Source organism: Mytilus edulis, chromosome 1 (genome assembly GCF_963676685.1).
Source record: "Mytilus edulis chromosome 1, xbMytEdul2.2, whole genome shotgun sequence".
NCBI lineage: Eukaryota > Metazoa > Mollusca > Bivalvia > Mytilida > Mytilidae > Mytilus > Mytilus edulis.
In genome coordinates this window covers 86,243,030-86,268,421 of record NC_092344.1, presented here as the reverse complement: position 1 = coordinate 86,268,421, position 25,392 = coordinate 86,243,030, and the positions used below count along the sequence as shown (strand labels likewise).

General features: G+C 30.8%; 1 protein-coding gene across 1 annotated transcript in view; it reads left to right on the top strand.

Moving 5' to 3' along the window:
* Positions 1-25,069, top strand: part of LOC139515080 (F-box DNA helicase 1-like) — a 28,043-nt gene extending 2,974 nt beyond the window's left edge. The window contains exons 4-19 of the mRNA XM_071304644.1: positions 2,621-2,814; positions 3,401-3,520; positions 4,047-4,144; positions 4,551-4,629; positions 6,618-6,707; positions 8,976-9,198; positions 10,010-10,175; positions 14,282-14,418; positions 14,993-15,092; positions 15,863-15,990; positions 16,929-17,004; positions 18,333-18,521; positions 19,068-19,211; positions 19,690-19,796; positions 20,669-20,794; positions 21,957-25,069. Of these exons, the coding sequence (XP_071160745.1) occupies positions 2,621-2,814; positions 3,401-3,520; positions 4,047-4,144; positions 4,551-4,629; positions 6,618-6,707; positions 8,976-9,198; positions 10,010-10,175; positions 14,282-14,418; positions 14,993-15,092; positions 15,863-15,990; positions 16,929-17,004; positions 18,333-18,521; positions 19,068-19,211; positions 19,690-19,796; positions 20,669-20,794; positions 21,957-22,166 (2,187 nt within the window). The 3' untranslated portion in view covers positions 22,167-25,069. The remainder of the gene's footprint in view (positions 1-2,620; positions 2,815-3,400; positions 3,521-4,046; positions 4,145-4,550; positions 4,630-6,617; positions 6,708-8,975; positions 9,199-10,009; positions 10,176-14,281; positions 14,419-14,992; positions 15,093-15,862; positions 15,991-16,928; positions 17,005-18,332; positions 18,522-19,067; positions 19,212-19,689; positions 19,797-20,668; positions 20,795-21,956) is intronic.
* Positions 25,070-25,392: the final 323 nt, after the last annotated feature.

The following is a 25,392-nucleotide window of genomic DNA, read 5'->3' as shown; positions in this document are numbered from 1 at the left end:
TTAATGACCACAAAAGGAAGGTTGGAATTGATTTTGGGAGTTTTGGTTCCAACAGTTTAGGAATTAGGGGCCAAAAAAGGGCCCAAATAAGCATTATTTTAGGTTTTCGCACAATAACTTTAGTATAAGTACAAAAAATGTAAATAGAAATCAATGAAATTTAAACACAAGGTTTATGACCATGAAAGGAAGGTTGGGTCAGATGTTGGGATTTTTGGTCCCAACAGTTTAGGAATAAGGGGCCCAAAGGGTCCAAAATTGAACTTTGTTTGATTTCATCAAAAATTGAATAATTGGGGTTCTTTGATATGCCGAATCTAACTGTGTATGTAGATTCTTTTTTTTTGGTCCCACTTTCAAATTGGTCTTCATTAAGGTCCAAAGGGTCCAAAATTAAACTTAGTTTGATTTTAACAAAAATTGAATCCTTGGGGTTCTTTGATATGCTGAATCTAAAAATGTACTTAGATTTTTTATTATTGGCCCAGTTTACAAGTTGGTCCAAATCGGGGTCCAAAATTATTATATTAAGTATTGTGCAATAGCAAGAAATTTTCAATTGCACAGTATTCAGCAATAGCAAGAAATCTTCAATTGCACAGTATTGTGCAATAGCAAGAATTTTTCAATTGCACAGTATTGCGCAATAGCAAGAAATCTTCAATTGCACAGTATTGTGCAATAGCAAATATTTTCAATTGCACAGTATTGCGCAATAGCAAGAAATATCTAATTGCACAATATTGTGCAATAGCAAGAAATTTTCAATTGGAGTTATCTTTCTTTGTCCAGAATAGTAGTTGAATCAACTTAAATCATTGTTTTATACAATATACAATGTATATTCACTTTTACTACCAACTGATAAATTAAAACAATCTTTACCATTCAGTGATAACAAGCACTTTATTTTACATTTCAATATTTTATAATGTATTTAAATGAGTAGTTATTGTTGCAAACTCCATTAGAAATTTGAATTGAGATCAGTTTTGGTAAAAAGGGAAAGGGGGATGTGAGAAAAAAAATGGGGGGGGGGGGGGGGGGGAATTAAATTTTTCTCATTTCAGATTTCATAAATAAAAAGAAAATTTCTTCAAACATTTTTTTGAGAGGATTAATATTCAACAGCATAGTGAATTGCTCAAAGGCAAAACAAATATTTTAAGCTCATTAGACCACATTCATTCTGTGTCAGAAACCTATGCTGTGTCAACTATTTAAGCACAATCCAAATTTAGAGCTGAATCCAGCTTGAATGTTGTGTCCATACTTGTCCCAACCGTTCAGGGTTCAACCTCTGCCGTCGTATAAAGCTGTGCCCTGCGGAGCATCTGGTTGTAAGTTGGAAGTTGGTCAACTTCATCTTTATTGAAAGTATGAAAAAAATAATAATTGTGGAACTGTGATTTTTTCATGAAAATAGCCCCAAAATAGGTAAAATTTTATGAAAAGTGGTAAAATCATCAAAATTGGGTACTTTCAAATGGCTGTAGCAAAAAAAAGTGCACCACTGTATGATTTTTTTCTTCACCAATTATTTTTTACAGTCATATAAACCCAAAAATCAGGTTAAGAAAACAAGTTTAATTCTAGAAATTTTTGGCTCCTCAGAGGTGTACATCCTCAAGTGACTAGACTGCATATTATTCTATTGATTTGTCAAAAATATTGACACCATTTTGTAAGGATTGAAAAGTTTTGCATGTTCCAATAATAACTTTTTGATAATAAGTTTTAACATACCGGTACACCCTCTTTGAGTCAAAGTACACAAATATTGAAAAACTTTTCATAATTTTATTTTAAAGAATTAACAAGTGTAAAACTTAAAAGAATGTACAGGATTTTTTCTAGTCCAAAATGGGAGACTTCAAAATACTTATTACAAATCTATAGATTTAATGCACAGCCATAGATTTATGTAGAAATCAAAACATTAAAATGAAAACAAAATTTTGATAAATCACATCAATCTCAATTTTATTATACATTGTATACCAAGCACATTTTGATTATGAGTTTCATGACTTTTACATCATTCTTATACCAAATTAAATTGAAAAATGAAAAAAAAAAAAACAATGGCATACCGGTAGATCATGCACACATAATATAAAGAAGTTTAAACTTAAAAGTTCTATATCAAAATGTTCCTGTTCAATTATTAAAAATTTACAACTGCAGATGGTGTACAATTATATCGATAAGAAATTGAAGCACGAATACATAACATGATTTAGTCTTATATGACCAAAATTATTTTCAAATTATATGAGTGGGGGCAGGATCTTTTTCGGGACGTCGGAATCAGGTGTTTTTAAGCTTGGGATTTCAGGATTGACCCTTTAGGGTTCAGGATTTCTTTTTTTGAATTTCAGGATGTCTGTATTTTTTTTTTTAATTTGGGACCTCTGGTTTTCATGTTTATAAATCTGGGGTTTCAGGACCAGGACCCCTCCGACCTGACCCCCCTTGTATGCCAGTCATTGATTTACTTCAGAAATAACACCATTAAATGAATAAATATAAGAAATATGATCTTTTAAAATTTAAACAAGCACCTGTTAGCATATAAATAAAACAAAACAAGTTTAAAGATGTAACATTTATCTTGCAGGAACCAAACCCGTGGTGCTGTATCACTGTCCTAGTCATTATATCACAGACTGTGTATGACATACAGGAGATACTCCAGTGTTTACTGGTACCTTCTTCACAGTGTACCTCTATAGAGCTACTGGAATGTCTCTACTGTATTGCTACATTCCTATACGCCTTCAAAACGGTGAAAAGTGATGATGTGTGGAATGGGTTTGTTTTCTTTTTATGATATTTTTTGTGTATGCTATTTCATGTGTGTTTTTTTTTTTAATGAATTGATCATGATGTACATTGTATTCTCGAAAGGTATTAACATAAAAGTTAATTGAATGAACCAAAATTAATCCATTAGAATAAAAGAAAATAAAACGTTTATCAAAGATGTCTGCTCTATACATGTAGATATCAATTGGGACTTTCCCTTATTTTTTTTCTCCAATATATAAAATATGTGTTGTGTATTATAGACCCACTTTCATACCAGAAATTTGTTGACAAGGATTTTTAGCTCATTTTGCTCTCATGATCAGTGCTAAGGTGAGCTTTTGCCATCACCAAACATCTTCCATTAGTTTTCATACACAGGAAAATTTCCTATATAGATATGTACTTAATAATCTTAATATGTACTTTTGATATTTAAGTGCCAGGCTGAACAGTTTCACATCTTCTTCTCTGACCTACAATGTAACATAAAATAGTTTTGTTATATATATATATATATTTTAATAATATACATAGGAATGAATGAGGTTCAAATTGTTTTGTACAAGTGTTTTTTTTTTCTGTTTTTCAGAATGCATTACAGGCTATTTTATGCTCTATACTTGTATGAGAATGCATCTGCCACTAGTCTTGGTGATTTGCAAAATGCCATTACCAATAAATCAGGACAACAAAGTCTTATAAAATACAGGTATTGCTTTTTCATTCAATGTGGCTGCAATTAATTTTATTTAGATGAGACAATAATTATTGATATATTAAAGTGTATCATGAGGTGACAACTTTAATTTCATCATTTGATTTTGCAAGGTTTATATTTGCTTTCTTTGGTTTAAGCTAGGATAGTTGCCTCATTGAAATCATCAATACTAAATCTTGGTATTGTCATATGTGTCGTACTGAAAATAATTTTGAACTCTAGAAATGATAAGAATTCATTCTTCCCTGACTTTAAGTCATGTTTACACTAACGTAGACAAATATCTACCAGATTCCCAAATGTTTTATCTCTATTGATATAAAATTACAACAAGAATCATTGAAATAAATAATAATATCTAATGGAAAATATGGTCTCCTCATAATAAATGAATAATATTCTGAATTTTATCTTATAGAATTGTAACTGCATATAGTACAAAAGGATCAATATTTTTTATGTGCTTACACTTGTGTTCGTTGCTTCTTCTGAAATTCTAAAAAAATTTCTCTTTCAGTCGATCGGATTGTACAGTAAAAATGACCCATGAACAGAGCCGAATTGTCAGCTATAATGTAGAACCAGGAGAAGTTATTAAAATTGTAGCCTTTGCAGGTAATATTTTTATTGATTTATAGATGAGAAAGAAAAAATATTACCCTTTATAAGAAAACAAAAATATTGTAAATTCAGAAATTATTGTGTGCATTTATTATTGCAATTTTGTCATTTAAGACTGAAATGCTCTTTTAATTTTTGCAATATGGAAAAAAATCCTGTTAGGTCATATTAAAAAAATAAAAAAGTGATGTAAGTTTTGCGATTATTATCCTGTCACATTTTTCTTAATAATAAAAACATCAAATTATTTCTGAATTTACAGTAACCATACTACAAATATGTCCTCCTACTCATTTAGTACTAAAGTTATTACAATTTTGAAAGGAATTAAAAACTTAATATTTTAATAGCCAAGTTCTGGCTTTTTTTAGTGTGTAATGAATCTTTCCTGTTGTTAAAGGTACTGGTAAAACTACAACGTTAGTCAGATACACGAAGATGAGACCAAGCATGAGATTCCTGTTGGTAGTATATAATAAGTAAGTCAGTTTATTTTCTTCAGAATATTTAAGTGTAAATTCCATTTATAAACTAATTTATACACCTGCAAACAAAGTATTGTTATGTGTGTTTATATGAAGCACATTGTATGTCCATGGGCCTAATAATCACAATCCTATACAGGTGGATGGATAATGAATGAGACTACACAGTTGAGTAACAAGACCTCCGAAAACATCTCTACTGATATTGTTGAATTCTGATAAACTTCTAGACTACCTGAGGATGTGCAATTAGGAATATAATCCTGGTCAACATGATAAAGGGGAGATAATCAAATTTAATTCCTTTAATATTGCAATAAGTGGTGTATAAAAGGTAATAGTCTCTCTAAAGTGAAACTTTTCCTGAACAGCTAGACTGGTATTGATGAAACTTCACAAGATACTAAAGATACTACCTAGGAATGTGCATAAGTGAATTACTATTAGGGATGGCTCGTGTACTCGGGTACTCGATCGGAAGGCAGAGTACTCTAGTACAGTTTTAGTACTCGGATAATTGTTTGCCTGTTATACATCTTGAGATATTTCTCTTCACATTTCCACTTAATTTAGTTCTGTTGTAATATTCCCTTGGAGTCTTCGTAATACTGAATAAAGTCTATTAACAACATAAATATGTTTATCCTGAGGCTACTATTTGTTATAGCAGACCCAGCAACGTTCTTTCCTTCCAAGGGAATGTTTCATGTGCACTACTTGTAACAAAAAATATATAATAAAACCGTCTATTGTCTGAAATTGCTGACCAGATCATATTTCAAAACTAGAACAAAATCAAAGTGACCTGTGGTGAACCCTACGCAGCTGATTCAACATTTTTAACGGTGTTTGTACATGGATCAACACTTTCATGGATTAATAATTAACTCTTCACAAGCCTAAAAACTTACCTTTGTTTGTTAATGATCAAGACTTCTATGTAAATGTGATTGGTATGAGATTGAGATGTACATTTAAATTAATTTAATTAGTCTGTATTTGAAACTTAACTATAATTGTTTAATTTACAATTTAAAGATAGTCGAAAGTACGAGAGCGACATTCAAACCAAAAGTCCAAAGTAAACTGACAACGTCATGGCAAAAATAAAATAAAATCAGACAAAAATAGTGCAATAAAACAAAGCACAGAAAAAGTAAGACCGAGCAACACCAAGAAAGCATATTAAGTAATTTGAAGTCAAATATTGTTGTTGACAAATTTAAAATCATGTTAATGGACAAGTTGTATTATAAAAATACTGCATCCAACTTAAAATCTAAAACTTTTAATAGACGTTTAAGATTCATTGAGTACTCACGAGTACTTGAGTATCATGACCAAGTATCCGAATTTCAAATTTCAGATCTTTTGACATCCCTACTTTCTATTTCTATGTCTATGTTTATGTTATGGTGATGTAATTGAATTTACTTTAATAATACTTCAATATAACAATATGTGGTTTTAGTCTCTAAGAAACACAACCTTTTCTAAAGAACTACACTGATATTAATGAAACTTCGCTCAGTTGTAGAACACAACCTGAGGATATGCACAAAATATAAAAAGCACAGAAGTAAATTCAGAAAGAGCTTTATTTAGCCCCGAATATCAAGTCCATAGTTTGAAAATAAAAAATGTTTCAAGCTGATGAAAAGTAACTTCAGAAAATGAATGCAAAAAATGTACTAAATTTTAAAAGGGACTGCTTCCTTGTAAAGTGTAAAATTGTTTTGCTCAATTACGAAATCCAAATCATTGCATGTGACCTTTAATCCAAACTGAATTTGATAATAGTTTTGTTAAGATATTCATTTATAATTTTACACAGTGGAAAATATATTTTAATATTTGATTTGAAATTGTATGTTGAATATGATATAGCATAGATATGGCATTATTATTTATCTGATACTTTGTACTGATATAACTAATTGATAAAACAATATCATGATAATATTTGTTTGTCTCAATAATAGGTCTATAAAAGAGCATGCTAATACCCAGTTTCCAGGCAATGTGGTGTGTAAGACAGGTCATGGTTTAGCATTCCAGTACACAGGAAGAAGGTGAATAGATAAAAAAAGCATGTCTGAAAATAGAAAGACAGCACTTTTTATCTTGATTTCGCATATTATTCTCAGTCATTGTTTCTATTTTAAATTAATCCTCCAAAGCACAATATAAGCTCAACAGTACAATCAAGTTAAAGGGGCACTAGCTGTCAAATTCATTGTAACCGATTTGACTCAAATTCTCATATTTGATTTATAACCATGTAAAACATTTATCCAAACTATCAAAAGTCTAAAATAAACAGTTTATAGAGCATGTGGTAGATAATATATAGGTTCGTTTCGTGTGTATTTTAGTCCAGACGCCATCTAATTAACTATCGATTTGACCTCAGATGACCATATAAGCGATGTAAACATAAATAAAGATATGAAAAGATTAATCCAACACGTGCAATTGGATTTTTATAGGTCTGTTTGATTTTATTTTATAGATTAAAAAAAGATGTTTCTCATTGTTTTAAACCATACAAGAATGATTTTATGTGCATCGAATTAGTAATCTACCATAGTTTCACTTTCATTGTTGACATTCTTTTTCTTTAAATAACCAGTACACGTACAATGCATGCGTTTGTCAATCTCTAGCTAGGGGTTAAATTGAAGTTCACATGAATACGGATTTAAAGAGTTCGACTCATTCACTGGCAAGTAAATAACTAATTATCAATGTTTCTTAGCATAATTTGACAAAATTGAACCTTTTTGGCTGCAAAAAGCGAATTGTTATTTCACTATTTCACTTTCATTATTGATTGAACAGAAAAAAATCAAACTTTAGATTTTTGTCGAGCCTGCAACTTTTGTTGCAGAAAGCTCGACATAGGGATAGTGATCTGGCGGCGGCGGTAGCGTTAGCTAACTTCTTAAAAGCTTTATATTTTAGAAGGTGGAAGACCTGGATGCTTCATACTTTGTATATAGATGCCTCATGTTACGAAGTTTCCGTCAGTCACATGTCCAATGACCTTGACCTCATTTTCCTGGTTCAGTGTCCACTTGAAAAAAAAGTTCAGATTTTTTGTAATGTTGAATTCTCTCTTATTATAAGTAATAGGATAACTATTTTTGATATGTGTGTACCTTGCAAGGTCCTCATGTCTGTCAGACAGTTTTCACTTGACCTCGACCTAATTTCATGGATCAGTGAACAAGGTTAAGTTTTGGTGGTCAAGTCCATATCTCAGATACTATAAGCAATAGGGCTAGTATATTCGGTGTATGGAAGGACTGTAAGGTGTACATGTCCAAATGGCAGGTGTCATCTGACCTTGACCTCATTTTCATGGTTCAGTGGTTATAGTTAAATTTATTGTATTTTGGTCTGTTTTTCTCATACTATATGCAATAGGTCTACTATATTTGTTGTATAGAATGATTATAAGGTGTACATGTCTAGCAGGCAGATGTCATGTGACCTTGACCTCATTTTCATGGGTCAGTGGTCAAAGTTAAGTTTTTGAGTTTTGGTCTTTTTATCTAATTCTATATGCCATTGGTCAACTATATTTGGTGAATGGAAATATTTTATGATCTTTATGTCAGTCACGCAGGTTTTATTTGTCACAGTTTATTGCACAGTGTTAAGTTTTTGTGTTTTGGTCTATTTTTCTTAAAACTATAAGTAATAGGTCAACTATATATGTTGTAGAGAAGCATTGTTAGCTGTACATGTCTGCCTGGCATGGTTCATCTAACCGTGACCTCATTTTCAAGGTTCATTGGTCTATGTTTAGTTATCTTGGTTAATGTTCTGTTTGTGTGATAGTTGTAATAAAGCTTAGCTTTATACTTAGGACTATCAACATAATATCAATGATTAGTAAAGAAGGTGAGACATTTCAGCGTGTCCACTCTTGTTTATATATCATGTAGCTAGTGCCCCTTTAACACCTTTTATTTCAAGTTAACATATATCTTTAAGTTGTTGACAACTACAGACTAAAATAAAAACCATAATTGAATATTATCTATTTTTATTGTTGGTCAATAGAATAGAGAATGGAAATGGGGAATGTGTCAAAGAGACAAAAACCTAACCAAAGTATAGAAAATAGCCGAAGATTTCATTTACAGTTTTTGCTGATTAATGAAAATCTTATCTTTTTGTCCAAAATATATGACACTTTTATTGAAAAAAATTTTGGGCATAAAGTCCGACTGAAACCATATTCCCCTGTCTTTGAAAAAAGTAAATCAAACCTCTCTGAAAGCTTCATTCTATTGAATCAGATATATAATAATATTCCAAATCTTTTATAGATATATAGCTGCCAAGAAGTTGAGGAATTTAAAAGTTTATGAAATAACCCAGGCTCTTCCTCCCAGAAAGGGAGATAACTTGTTTATAAGAGCTAAATTTGTGATGGACACAGTGAACACATTTATATCCTCAGCGGACCCCTGTGTTACAACTGAACATGTACCAGAGAAAAGAATGGATGACAATGGACAAATGACATATATAGATTCTGACAAAAAAAATGTAAGTGTATACTTTGACTTCTAAATTGAAGTCATGTAAAAAAAAATATAAGAAATTAGTGATTGTTATCTTGTACTACTTTGTATTCAAAAATTATTGCAATGATTTTATTATTGCAAAAAATGCTTCAGGGTTATATTCGCATTAATTTAAACTCTTTTTGATTTTTTTTTAAAGGAATTAAAAAGGATGTTTCTTCATATTGCAAAAAATAAAATTGCATTAAAGTCATAAAAGACAAAATCGCAATAATAAATACATGCAATAATTTCTTAAAGATGTACTTAGGTGAGGTTAGGTGAAAATTAATGAATTAAGAAGTTAGAATTGAGACTATAAGCTGGTAGAGCATCAATTGAGGATAAAAATAAGCTAAAAATATTGATAGGTCATGGACCTCCTTTTCGAGATATTTGAGATTTAAAATATGGCGGGAAAAGGCTGACTCAGACTTTTACCTTATATTTGCATTGGTATTATTAGGTCTCAAAACAAAAGAAAGAAAATTAAGAATCTTTTAAAATTTTGGTAAAGGACCTTTCATGAGCTATTAAGTCTTATATGAAAAAATAAATGGGTGTTGTGGGGCAAAATATTTTACATTGTATTGTATGGAAAAACACCAAGGAGTTCGAACATTTGACACAAATTCCAAAACCTCACCTAAGTACATCCTTAATTTAAAGTAATATGTATTAGATTTTAAAACTATCAGTTAATGTGTTTCATAGGACTCATGATTTCAAATTAAATTTTGATGGAATTATTGTTAGAAGCATATGTTGATGAAGAAAAATCTTTCTTATTTCAGCTGTATGCCAAAGATGCTGAAATAATCTGGACTAAGATGTTAGATTTCAATTGTAAGGAAGTAGGAATGACTCATGATGGATATCTTAAAGTGTATCAGCTGTCCAAACCAAAGTTATATAATTATGACTGCATATTGATTGATGAAGCTCAAGACATGTCTCCAGGTATACTCATAACCCTGGTCAGATGCATTAATAATTTTCTTATATTCAAACATTTGAAAGTAGAAAAAAAATTTAAAAAGTGTAAACAAATCTTTTAGATATGTTAACTCTTACATAAACAAGTCATAGAGTTGAACATAGATAAGTTCATTTTAGGATAATATGAATAAGAATTATCCCGGCTTGTAACCAATCATATATAAGATAAGATAAGAAAACTTTATTTTGATTCGGCATGAGTACAAATAAGCAACACAAGCTCTAAGGAGCTTTTGACCGAATATAAAAACATATAAATAACATAAAAACAGTGCATTTTGACATATAAAACAACCTGTAATACAAAGTTGAATCTCACATACATAGCATGCAATAAAAATAATCAACAAGATTTAGAATGAAGTAAAAACATGCTTGACCAGAGCAACCAAAAGCAGCATAAATAATAAAACAGTTTAAGAATTATCTGCAAGCAGAACAGTGACATTCCAAACCGTTCAAGGACTGAACAAGACTTTTAAAATGTGAAAAACTGTTTTCAGTCCTGAAATGGTTTGGAAGACTGTTCCATAAAGTAGCAGCAGCAAATTTGAACGATTTTTTACCGTAACGGGTTGACTTTACCTGTGGAATTTCAAGAATATTTACATACCTGAAAGAATATTTAGATTTTTTGACATTCACCAAATTTTGTAAGCACACAGGAGCGATGTTGTTTATAATTTTAAAAGTTTCTAGAGCCATTGTTCTTATCCGTCTGATCTGCAAGGAAGGCACCTTAGCTTTAAGTAAGAGGTCCTCGTAGGAGCTGGTAAAATCCTCATAAACAAAACGGAGTGCTCTTTCCTGCACCTTTTCTAGTTTTTTGGAATTTTTCTCAGTGCAAAAATGCCATGCCAAAGGGCAAAAATTAAAATTACTAAGAATAAAAGTATGAAATATAGTAAGTTTACTAAGTCTATCCAAAAATGAGCCTAAACGTTTTAAAACATTTAATTGCTGTGATGCCTTCCTACAGATTGAGCTGACATGAACAACAAAATTTAGCTGGTAGTCTATTTCAATGCCTAATAATTTTACTGTTTTTTCACATGTGAGGTTCGAATTTTGAATATGTATAGATGGGTTCTTTTCAAAGGTCTTTTTGCCAACAGCCAAAACTTGAAATTTGTCAGGATTTGCTTGCATTTTATTTACCCTGAACCACTCAATAAGTATTTTTGAATCAGATTCCAAAGTTGAAATTAATAAATCGAAATCTGGAGTACAAAAAGATAAAGTATTGTCATCTGCATAGTTATATAAACTACCATTTTTAACAAAAAGAAAAATATCATTTATAAATATATTAAACAACAATGGCCCTAGTATCGAACCCTGTGGTACGCCTTTATGGATGTCAGCCCAACCACTCAGAACATTGTTGACTTTAATTTGCTGTTTTCGATTAGATAAATAGGACTTTAAAAGAGCAACTGCATTGGGGGTTAAACCATATGCTGATAATTTATCTAGCATAATATTGTGAGGCAGGCAGTCAAAAGCCTTAGAAAGATCCATTAATACTGCTGCAATGTACTGGTTTTTATCAATAAAAAAAATATCTTTATATATAGGCTGTTTATTTATCAAATACATTGATTTCTATACAATTGATAACCATGAATGCCACAACTTCTCACAAAAGAGGGAAATATTTTAAACTTAATGTATGTATATATATATATGTTACAGTAAATAGATGAAATTAGGAATTACATGTAATTACTAAATAATTCAGTAAATACCTGTAATTACTAGTCAATTTAGTAATTACATGTATTCACTGATTGGTTCAGTGATTACAGGTAATCACTGATTTTTTTTGTCATTTTTACAGCTATTTACTAACTTGATATTTTTTACATAATTCAAGAACCCTTATATTTTTTCACTTTATAAATTTCAAACATCCGAAGCGCTTTTCTGGATTAACTTCATTAGGAATTCTTGATCTCTTCAATATTTCTTAAAGAGAGACAAAATACAAAATAGGATTTTCATTGTATGTGAATGATTTTGAAATGGAATTTTTAAGCAATGGCAAATCCCCCTTTGCAGTACAGGAATTGTCTTTATTCATGTATGCCGATGATATCATTGTTCTCGAATTCTGTAAAAGTTACTGGTATAAATACGCCGACCCATTAGTGACCAGCACCTGTTTTTTACTCTTTGGTAGGGTTGTTGTCTCTTTGTCAGATTTCAGATTTCCATTTTCATTTTTATTCGACACAATCACAACAGAGAAAGACACGCTATAAAATATCAATATCAAAGATACATATAACTAAAGACTTATGAAAATGAACCACACAGCAGTATGTGGTTGACCCTAGGTACTGCTGGTGGGTTAGCAGATCCTGCGCTACTTGTAGCACCTACTACCTAGGAATTATAAACGCCACCATTGTCTACACAGGGAAATTTATTACATGTTCCAAGTCAAGATTATTACTGTTTGTTTTCTATTCATTTGATGTGGTTCAGCTTTTGAATTTACCAGTTGACGGTAAAAGTTAGAGGACTTTACGACACTAAATATCCATTAAGTTCGGTATTTTTATTATTTTAATTATTTTTAAGATAGGCTCCAAACTGAAACTGCCAAAAGAAATAACATCTCTCAAACAAAATAACACTGCTAAAACACAGGCATTTGTCTCAGAAATTGTTTTCCCTATATACCTTAATGTTATATTAAGGTATATATAGGAAAAAAAAATTCTGAGACAAGTACCTGTGACTAAAAACTACATGAAAGTTATAATGTACTGAAATGATAATGGGTGGGTTTTTTTTATTCAAGAGTGTTTATAGATACAAGAAGATGTGGTATGAGTGCCAATGACAGAACTCTCCCTCAAAGCCACAATTTGTAAAAATAACCCATTCAGTGGCAGATCCAGGGGAAGGGTTTCAGGGGTTGGAAACCCCCTTTTTTGGACGATCAATGCATTTGAATGAGGATATATAGATGGAATCCATCCCCTCTTTGTCCTGGGGTGTGGAACCCCCTTTTTAAAATGGCTGGATACGCCCATGCCATCAAAAGTCAATGTACGACCTTCAACACGGAGTATTGGCTCACAATGTTTTAACAAATTGCAGATATTTTAGGATATAATAAAATTGAGAATGGAAATGGGGAATGTGCCAAAGAGACAACAACCCGACCAACGAAAAATCAACAGCAGAAGGTCACCAACAGGTCTTCAATGTAGCGAGAAATTCCCGCACCCGGAGGCGTCCTTCAACTGGCCCCTAAACAAATATATACTAGTTCAGTGATAATGAACGCCATACTAATTTCCAAATTGTACACAAGAAACTAAAATTAAAATAATACAAGACTAACAAAGGCCAGAGGCTCCTGACTTGGGACAGGCGCAAAAATGTGGCGGGGTTAAACATGTTTGTGAGATCTCAACCTTCCCCCTATACCTCTAGCCAATAGATAGCTGCAATCCCTAAACAGATTCTGGCAATTTTTAAGTTATTCTCCTTTTTGTTTTAAGATTTATCATCGTTCGTGTTAGTTTTTGCGTTTTAAAATAAAATTTGCTAGCTAAACAACTAAAGATCGCTTCAATGGAATTCAGTTAATTGACACAGTTTAATATATGTTTTTAAAAAAGATCTTTGCATAGCAAGTGCTCAACATATGTTAAATAACGTATCACAGAAATTAAACATTTTCAAAAAAATCATATTTTTTTTTTTCAAAATATATAGTAATATATTTAGCAAGGGTACATTATGTTTGTGTGTGTGTTTTTTTTAAACTGATATCCTTAAATCACATAATAATGTGCTGATTAGCATTATTTGCTTAAAGTATTACAAGAATAGAAGAATAAATGTCGTTGGCAAGGTTAGTAAATAGCTGTAAAAATTCGTTTTAAAATTAATAATTACTGGTAATAACTGGGCAGTTTCAGGAATTACTTGTATTTACTGAGTGCATCAGGAATTACATGTAATCCCTACATTTTAGTGATTACATGTAATTCCTAATTTCACCTATTCACTGTAACATATATATAGATAGATAATTTGATTTGTAGCTCTTGCTGATATACTTTTGAACCAATCACAAGCTAAGATTTTGGTAGGAGATCCACATCAACAGATTTATGCATTCCGTGGAGCAGTTAATGCCATGAGTCGTGTGCAATCTACTACTATCTTTTACCTCACACAGGTAAATAACATCAGTTTTTCTTCAAAATGCAAAATGGTAACTGGTATTTCAAGAGAATGGTATTTTCATGAATTCATGTATAATAAACAAGATTTCATGAATAAAGTTCCACTTTTCCAAAATGCTATCTACATTCATGACATTGTATATTTGAAACAATTTATTAAGTGTTTTGATTAACATTAATGCATGGTCATTAATTGCTACTTTTGATATCTCGTTTCCAGACTAAGCCTTTACTTTTAATTCAATGTTGTTTTTTTAATACTCAATTTTAAGGGGGAGAGATTGTTGAAAATAGTGTTAATTTTTGAAAAATTATGTTGATAGAAGAGAAACCAATGCCCAAGGAAAAATGGAAGAATGACAATAACAACAAGGACTCGTAAATAATCAAAAGTTAAGCCAAGTATTGGGTGAATTTTGAACAGACTACTGATATGTCATTAACACCAAGTTCATTAAAAAACACAAATACTCAGATTTAATAATTGTAAAGACAACCACTGATGCGGTTCTAGATTTTAATAGTCCTTCTTAATATTGCTTGTTGCTTATAGATATGTGTTTATAGTCTTTCAGATTTGGGCCAGAAATAGCTCAAATAGCTGCATGCTGTTTAGAGACATTGAAAGAGGAAAAAATGAAAACACTTGTTGGTAATGGTAAAAAATGTAAGTTGAAGTCACATGATAAATTGGTCTGTAAAGGGGAGTGAATGAGTACTTCACTGTATAGTTTAGATATTAGAGGGCAGTTGAAAGTTTACTAGCTCAAAGGGAAATCTCTTGTTAAATCATATATTGATGTATGTTACATACTTCTATTTAATAAGAGTACATATTTGTGAAGTGTTCTTTATGAAAATGCAGATAAATTTATGTGTCTAACTTTGATTTTCATGTATTGTTTGCAGTAATTGGGCTAATATTTAGATTAACACTATAATACATGAAACTATGAGGAGAATTTACGTAAAAACTAAATCTCTTCTATTGAAATAAGTACTACAATATATGATTCATTTATTAGATGGTTGTGTCATGAAAATTAAGGATAAAACCAAATGAAGTAATATAAATGAATTAGATATACAGTGAACCAACTAATTTTCACTAATTGTGAGAAAGAAAAATATCAATTGCTGTGAATACTTAAAAATTGAATCTTTCCTATATAACTTATCTAAAATTTTTGAACTTAAATCACTATGAAGGGACAGGAAAGGGCTAAGAACCCGGCTCGTGTGAGTGCAATCTTTATTGACTAGGATTACCAGTTTTCCTACCGAAGGTTAGTTGTTTTCTCTAGGCACTCCGGTTTCCTCCACTTGCCATGAAATAGCCTAAAACGAGGCTTAAAAGTGGTGTTAAATACACATAAAATCAAATCACTACTTTAAATCAAGGTATAAACTCTTCCTTATGTTTCTTTATGATTTCAGGTGAAATTACAGGTAAAACAGTTGGTCAGGTAGCCATCATCTGTAGAAGTAATTATACAGTGTTTAATGAAGCAGTCAAGAAATGCTGTTTTAGAGACCAAGACAATATTAAAATAGGATTTGTTGGGGTAAATATATAGGTTGATATAAAAATAAGGAGAGGGGGTAGGATTGCCAATCAGACAACTTTCCACCAAAGTTCAAATGAAGTGGATGTAAGCAATCATAGGCAACTGTACCACCTTCAACAAGGAGAAAAACCCATGCTGTATGGTCAGCTTTTAAAGACCCGATATGAAGAATATGAAAAAATCAATTGAGAAAACTAACAGCCTAAATTATAACAAAACAATTTACGAACAATTTACGAAAAACAAATATGACCTACATAAACCAACAAAATGTCTTACATGTATATCCAGCAATTCAGTTATCTTGTAGATTTATACAGCCAACAAAATCATTCATTCCCTCTTTTTTTGTCACAGAAAATCAAGGAAAAAAATTAATATCTAAATTTAGATTTATATAATTGGTTCTTGGAAATAAATTTTGAGCTATTTACTTTTGAACAGAAATGGTTTAACTTAGAAGTATTTCATCAAAAATTGAATTCTTGTGGTTCTTTGGTATGCTGATTGTAGCAATGTACTTAGATTTTGGATATTGGACCATAATAGGTAAATGTCGATTTTCAAGTTTTTCAGTTCTTTGACCACATATATTATGTGTCACAAACCTATGCTGTATCAAATATTCAATCACAATCCAAATTCAGAGCTGTTTTAAGCTTAAATGTTGTGTCCATACTTCCTCAACTGTTCAGAGTTCAGGGTTTGCTGTCTCTTGTTTTACCTTTTTCTTGATCATAGTACTTTTAAATCCACACCCCTTCCTGGCATTTTTATTTTTGGAGTAAAAGACTGCTGTCAATACCTTGCTTAATTGGGTAATGTTTATACTTAATCACAACAGTTATTTAAATTAACTATTGTAATTTACATCTATTTATAGTAACTAACAAGTATTATAATGAATGTTAATTGTATCATATTTATGTTTATAGGGAACTGATGGTTTTGGTTTTCCAAAATTACTAGATATATATACTCTGATGATGTCACCTGAACAAAGACAGAAAGGTAGCCAAATAAATTGATAATAATTTAAGCTCTGATTGCTGTCATAAACCAAGTTCTTTATCTATCTTTTTCGGTGCACTGTAAATTCAGAACTTTTGCTATGTTAAATATTGTTTTATACTATTTTCCACAAACTTTTACATTCTTTTTAAATAATAAACATTAGGAAACTGTTATTCTATTGCAAAAATCTCCAGAATACGTTTCACAAAACTTAAGAGTTGTATTTTGAATTGTTGATAGCATTACTTGTATGCAGCATTTACTTAAATTGAAATGATTAATCTCCCATCCATTGTTCTACAGTTACATTAATTATGGCAAGCAGACGTTAAGTAGGACTCTACAGAGAATTGCTCATTATATTTCAATATACAAAACTTTTGAAAGAAATTCTATTTAGTTCGTAGAAATTTTAAGAATATAATGTACAACATTGCATAGAAGAAAGTTGTTGATATTCAAAATTTTCATTTTCATGTTAATTTTGGTTTAGTAACATGTCCCCTTTAAATATATAAAGAATAATATGTATATTGGTCATTCTTATGTATAACTAGCTTCAGAAGCTCATGAATTAATCATAACATTGAGGTTGCACTTTGTAAATACAGCTGTTTCTCAAACCACGCCTCTTTTGGGGAGATTTAGAATATTCATAGAAAATTAATTTTGTTTACATACTGGTTCCCAGTTATGCTCTCTGTGTTCCATCTCATAGAGACATAACTTGGGAATGTTACCAGTAAATAAACATGTGCATATTGTTTGCATTGAAATCTGTGGTAACCCTTCATTCGAGGTAGGGGTAGTTAAGAAAATTAGTGTTAGTTTAAACTCTGAAAAGTTCAGGGCGTATAAACGTTGAAAATATGCTGCACAGCCCTATATTTTGACCTTTGAAAAAAATTGTAGTGCATATGAACTTTCAATTCTAGGATAAGATTTTTTTCAAAACTTCATAGTAAAAGTGGTACAGTTTTAGCCGTAAAAGGAGTTCCTATGGGAAATTGCATTGTCAATATTTACAGAAATGCAACCTTGAAGAAATAGTTATTCAAAACTAGTTATTATATGTTGTATTCTCTTTAATATTTCCTGCTAAATAAAAAGAAATCTTGATTTTAACTTCTTGGTTCAGGGGTTGACAATTGAAAAAATAGCTTGCTTCAAGTGATCTTTACATATATTTACCTGAATTCTACCTGTTCAGTTTAGTGTCAACCACTTATTTCTTAATAACAAGTAATAACAATATATAGTTATGCTGTCATTGCAGACTGTTACTGCTAAACTCTAAAAATTTTGGCATTTATATATACTTTCAGAAAATAGAGTTGTACAGGACCATTTCATAAAGAAATTTCACAACATGGGAGAATTAGAGAAATATGCCAACAAAACACAAGACCCTGAACTACTGGGAAAGATTAAAATTGTCAGAACTCATCATCACTGTCTGCCAAGTTATATCAGCAAAATTCTCAGTAGATGTGTGAAGGATCTGAAGGCTGCAGGTAAGACAAGGGTTGTATGAGGATTTTATGTGTTGTACAGATTATAAGAAAAATAATTCCATATATTTGTTTAGACTTGAGGATTAGCATTTCTATCCTGTTTTAATCAAAATACATATCAATTTATATTTTTTGAGACAGTGTTTGGTTAATCTTTTTATACAGCAACTTTTGAAACTATTCCAAAATTAAATACTTTGGTTATAAACAGCATGTATGAAATTTGAAGCAACCTGCATTCTTTTATGACTTTATACCAGTTTTCTCTACATCTCTGAATGTATGGTAACATCTCAACTTTCACAATGTAACTTGTGTGCAAGAGTTTTGGAAATATTTACCTAAAATAATTTAAACAAATGAATTAAAAAGGATAAGAATATTCACAAAGAAACTTCATTACTAGGTACTACGTGTATATGCAAATGCCTTCTTTAAGTTTAGCATGTTGTATGGTACAAAACAGTAAAATAATTTGTTGCATTTCTCTGTAATATCTTTAATGTATTTCCACTAAGACACAAAACAAATGTATATTCTTTTCAGATTTTATATTGTCGACTGCTCACAAGGCCAAGGGGTTAGAGTTTAGTACAGTCAGAGTAACAGACGATTATGGTGTTAATCCTATCTTACAGATGTTGTTTAGACATGTACCAGAAATAGCACAGGCTATGCCTGCCAATGCAAGTAAGTGATCAGTTAATAAATAAACACACAGTGTATAATTTATATCACAGTCTATTCTTGCTTATGCCAGTATGTAATAAGTACACCCAGTGCATAATTTATAGTATATTTCCAAAAACCACATTTCATTTTGGTAACTTTCAGAAAGATACAGTAAGGATAAATGGGAAAGCTTTAGTTTACCCGTAAAACAAAATGCTTAGATGGCAACTGCTTTTAGTTTTTGGTCTTATTTCCATTAATAAATCTAGAAATTTCATTTGTTATCCAGCAAGAAAATTGAAAGAAAGACAAACAAGATATAAACATAATGTGGAATCCATCTCAAGCATGAATGATTTTTAAGATTTAAAGAAATCCAATATCCATGCATAAACCTATTATACCTAATGTTTTTTACATTTTATGCTTTCTTTGAATGTCACTATTAAAATTCAAGAAATATTTAAAAGTAAATAATATTTTCCATGTTTTCTAGGAGAAATTAATATGGATGAAGGGAATCTTCTGTATGTAGCTGTAACTAGAGCTAAGCATGCTGTTCAAATGTCTTCTACAGTCAAAACTATTCTACAGTTATGTGGTGTGAGTTTAACATTTTTACATCATCTAATTCATTTTGGTTTTCTGAGTTGTATCATCAATTTATTGAAAACTATAAAAGATTTTTTCTTTTTTTAAAAAGAGTGTGGAAATGTTATTTGTAGTTTTGAATCTTTTATGATTTGTTAGCTACCAGTATATAAAAAGAAGTAACTATTGAACAAAGGTTTTCCCATATGAACTCATTGTCCTGAATGGTGGAATCAGGTGGATTGTTCAAGATAAATATCTGTTTAAAAATTCACTTAAGGGAACAATCTGAATGACTTAATTTAGAATTGTTTAAGGATAAAAATTTAAATAAAACTGAGACTGGAAATGGGGAATGTGTCAATGAGACAACAACCCGACCAAAGAGCAGATAACACCCGGAGGTGTGCTTCAGCTGGTCCTTAAACAAAAATGTATACTAGTTCAGTGATAATGGACGTCATACTAAACTCCTAAATATACACAAGAAACAAAAATTAAAAATTATGCAAGACTTACAAAGGCCAGAGGCTCCTGATTTGGGACAGGCGCAAGAATGGGGCGGGGTTAAACATGTTTTTTTTGAGATTTCAACCCTCCCCCTATACCTCTAGTCAATGTAGAAAAAACAAACTCACAACAGTACGCACAGTAAAACTTAGTTCAAAAGGAGTCTGAGTCCGATGTCAGAATAGGTAACAAAAGAAACTAAACAAAATGACAATGATACATAAATTGACCAAGGACTACTAGCAGTTACTGACATGTCTGCTCCAGACCTTAATGTTCAGATAATATTTTTGAAATTGCTATATTCAATTCATCCTGCACACTGTTCTATTCATAAGAGTGACTACGTTTTAAGATTTATTGTGTATTTGTAGGAGAGATTTGAACATCCAGTATGTAGTCAAGTTCTTCAGCAACAGGGTGTTACCATGAAATGTAGAGAAACAGACCAAGAATTTAAACCTTATGCACTCACTGTACAGAAAGAAACTGTAAAAATGGTAAAATAAACATCAGCTGTTATTGTCACATTTGGTCTTTTGATTTACCTTGGTGTAATCAGAGAATATATAGGCTTCAGCCACACACAGTAAATATTCAGATTGATAATCTGGTGAAAGAAAACACTTCAAGTTTCACTCTGTTACATTTGAATACAAGTGAATATATTGTAACATACCATTGGATCATAAATGACTTTAACTTTGGTAGATGCCATATTTATTTATGTTTACCTCTGCTATCCATCTTCCTATTTCTGCACTTAGTATCAACTTTTACTATTACATGCCATTGCATGTGTGGCTTATGTACAATTAAAAAGATATAAATTTTTCAGTAATATAACATTACATCAGCTAACAGAAAAAAAAAATATATTACTGTGATATGAAATAGGCATGCTGTTAACTTCTGTATTACTATGTTTGTAGCTGCGGTAAATTAGTAAGATTAGACTCCACTTTGTGTAACTAATGATAGAAATCATATTATTCCTCTGTTTATACATATTGATAGTATAATCAATATTTGATTGGTTGAGACTATCCCATGTGTCATTGAACAAATCTTCATATTCCATTCTGAGGATCATATTACCCTCTGAATTGTCAGGATTAAATTGTACGACGTTATGCACGGTTAATGTTCATAACATTTTGAACTTCTTATTCTTCTTTTAAAATAGCGATAGCAAAAATCATTATCATATTCAAATTTATGTCAGACGATAAAACAAAAATAATAATAATTAAATTTTGATCCGTACTGTTTATCAATGGATATATCGTGTTTAGTTTAACTTAAAAAAAACAGCAGATATAAAAAGAAAAATGTATGCAAAATAATATTTAATGTATTGATAGTAACCCAAGCATAGGCAGTGGAATAAAACATTCATTTCCCTTTGCTTCAGGAGATATGAAGATTTGCACACCCTCGAAAAATCATATTTCCCTCAGGCAGAGCCCTTGTGAAATATGAATATTCTTGGGTGAACAAATCTTCATATCTCCCTCCGGCATAGGGAATAAATGTATAATATCCACTTTGACATTGTTTATATAAAATTTGCTCTGAAAATTCATTCTGATAAATGTATAACAATACAGATTATTCAAAAGATAAGAATATATATAATGTAAACAATGATATTACTTTCAGAGTGACGAGAAGTCAGTGGATGGTGGAGTTTTATCACCAGATATAATAACTGATCAAAGAGCCAATATACGACAACTTTATGGACTACTAGACAAGGATAAAAAGGAAAGACCAAAAGAAAACAGGCCAGCCTATGTAATTATGGATCAGGACTATGATGGAGAAGAGGAGGATGAGGAATATGGTGGAATGATGGGAGGACTATTTTAACTTCACTGGAATGTTTTAAGAGTGCCTGTTAGATGGGAGGATTCTTTTAACTCCACTGGAATGTTCTAGTAGTGCCTTTATGAAGGCAGGTTTCATTTAACTCTACTGGAATCTTTTATGAGTACCTTCAAGACAGATATTTAGCATAGTTTTGTTCAATAAAGAGTGACTGTGTTCACTTATTATTAGAAAGACTTTATATTTTTTAAGAATTTCAGAACCCATTGTCTTTCATTGTCTATATAAAGTTATTGATTTTTGCAACTGTTTTATCAAGATCAATTACTTTGTGAATAGTACCATGAGTACTGTAAATTTTTTTTTAGAAACTGAAAAATGATTATAATAATAATAATTACAATTATTCTCTTTTCATAAGCCATGTGCTCATAAATTTTCATTAGGTTAAAGATAGATTATACATTTGTACGGCAAATGGCTACAATAATTTCTGATTTTACAGTATAAAATTGAGAATGGAAAAACTACTTTGGAGAGCTACAATAAATCTTATTGAAAAATAAAACTCTCTTCACAGTTCACACGAAATAAAAAAATCATGATAGGGCATAGTTTCCCATTAGTTTACAAGAAAAATCAATCCTTTATTCTATACTGATTGATATTTTAATTTTAATTTAAAATAAATGTCTGGTTCATTCCTATTTCAGCATGGCTTATATTTTAATATCTAGATATCATGTGTTAGTTAATTATTTTTACACATTTTTTGTATTTATAGAACATGTATTTCCTAACTTTCACAATATGAAGAATAGCCTATTGAACGTTTCCTGAATGTCTCATGATTATCATACTACAATACAATACAATACAAATATGTTTATTATAGTGACATTGTGTATAACAAAATATGTACAATATTGAAATATTTCAAATAACACCCGTCCCAATGGACCTATAAGTCACTTCAAATAGATACTATAGTATTAATTCAAATTGTCATCAGGAATGTTATATACATGGTAATTATTTAAATATAAATGTTGTCTGCGTTTTGTTAATGACTGTTCTAAGAATCGAGCTGTTTTTATGCCACACCTACGATAGTAGAGGGGCATTATGTTTTCTGGTCTGTGGCTCCGTTCGTCTGTGCGTCCGTCCGTTCAGGTTAAAGTTTTTGGTCAAGGTAGTTTTTGATGAAGCTGAAGTCCAATCAACTTGAAACTTTGTAGACTTGTTGCTTATGATATGATCTTTCTAATTTTAAAGCCAAATTAGACTTTTGACCCCAATTTCACGGACCACTGAACATAGAAAATGAAAGTGGGAGTTTCAGGTTAAAGTTTTTGGTCAAGGTAGTTTTTGGTGAAGCTGAAGTCCAATCAACTTGAAACTTAGTAAACTTTTTGCTTATGATATAATCTTTTTAATTTTGAAGCCAAACTAGACTTTTGACCCCAATTTCACGGTCCACTAAACATAGAAAATGAAAGTGGGAGTTTCAGGTTAAAGTTTTTGGTCAAGGTAGTTTTTGATAAAATTGAAGTCCAATCAACTTGAAACTTAGTACATATGTTCCCTATAGTATAATCTTTCTAATTTTAATACCAAATTAGATTATTACCCAATTTCACGGTCCATGGAACATGGAAAAGGATAGTGCGAGTGGGGCATCCGTGTACTTTGGACACATTCTTGTTCAAGGATATTCTGACAATGATAAATTTAACTTTTAAGTGTTATTCAAATTCAATATATACGGTTTCACTATGTCCAGAGAATAATTGAGTACATAGTCCATTGTTCTATTTAAGTGCTAACTTTGCAGTGAAAACTGTTATCACTTGTGAAGCATGGTGCTATCATAAACTTTTTGTGTAAAGTAATTTGTTTAATTACTTGAAGAAAGATATTGTTTCAAGTAAGCAACATAATTTGTTCTTGATTTAGAATTAATTTCCCTAATGAAAACAAATAAAAGTGGCTTTAATATTATTCGTGTCTATATTTTTTAAAATGATAATGAGTTTGATATGGTATAAAAGTTCACCATTGGTAAGCTCTCTTTTTCTTTTCTTACATAGAGACTTGCATAAGATAAAACCTTTCCCAGAATGCTATTATGGTTGGAGAAAATGCTCATCTTCAGTTGTGTTTTGTGCATGCATTTTCATAGAAAACTTATATTAGTTATAACTTAAAAAAAAGTGCAATAAAGCAAAGATTTTATTAACGTCTATGCATGTTGTATATAATTTATTTATGTAGTTTTATGTACTTTGTTGAAATGTAGGATTGTATGCAGACTTTGGCAAATCCAGGAAATCATATATCTATGAAAAAATAGTTTTTCTTCAATTTCAAAAATTGGTGTCCACGAAAATAAAATCCACAGTATTGTAAATATATAAATTATTGTGTGTATTTATTATTGTGATTTTTATACGACTGCAAAAAATGTTTTGTGTCATATAATGGTATCATGTTGTCTGCGTTGTCGTCTGTATCTTCGTCTGCATCATCGTCCGAAGACACATTTAGTGTTCGGACAATAATTTAGTTATAGTGAATGGATCTCTATACATTTTTACCAGAAGGTCAATACCACTAAAGGAAAGTTGGAATTGGTTTTGGAATTAGGGGCCAAAAAAACTGTATACAGATATTGTATCTTAAAATTACAATACACACCTAGGGTGAATTATTGGCATTAATAAAAGCCTCACAATGTTTTTTGAATTTTCAGTATCAACCAATTCTTTAAATTTTATGTCATATGAAGTTTTTAGATTTACATTTACCTTTGTTTTGTAATTTGTTAATCATTGCTTCTAAATACAAAATAAATGATTATTAGCATTTTAACCTTTTAATGTTTTGCATTTAAATCAAGTGGTGCAACTTTAAATGTTGTAGATTTGGAATAAAAATTATTGTTACATATGTTTCAGTGTTATATTTCTTAGTGAAATATCTGGTATTTACCCTCCTCTGATTTCAAGAGGTACAATCAAAATCACGTGATGGATATACACACATCGGAAGTTACAGTCGAACTCGCTGCTTGAAAGGTTAGTAGTTGCATTTTCTTGTTTATATCAATTAAATTTTGATTAATAAGTTGGCACACCGAATGTCGGATAGTATGTAGTTTTAAAATACACAATTGTTTTTGATAGAAAGCGTGCAGTTATTGCAAACACTTCGACACAGTTCCAAATTTTCGACGGATAACACACACAATATTTTTTCAACAGATAAC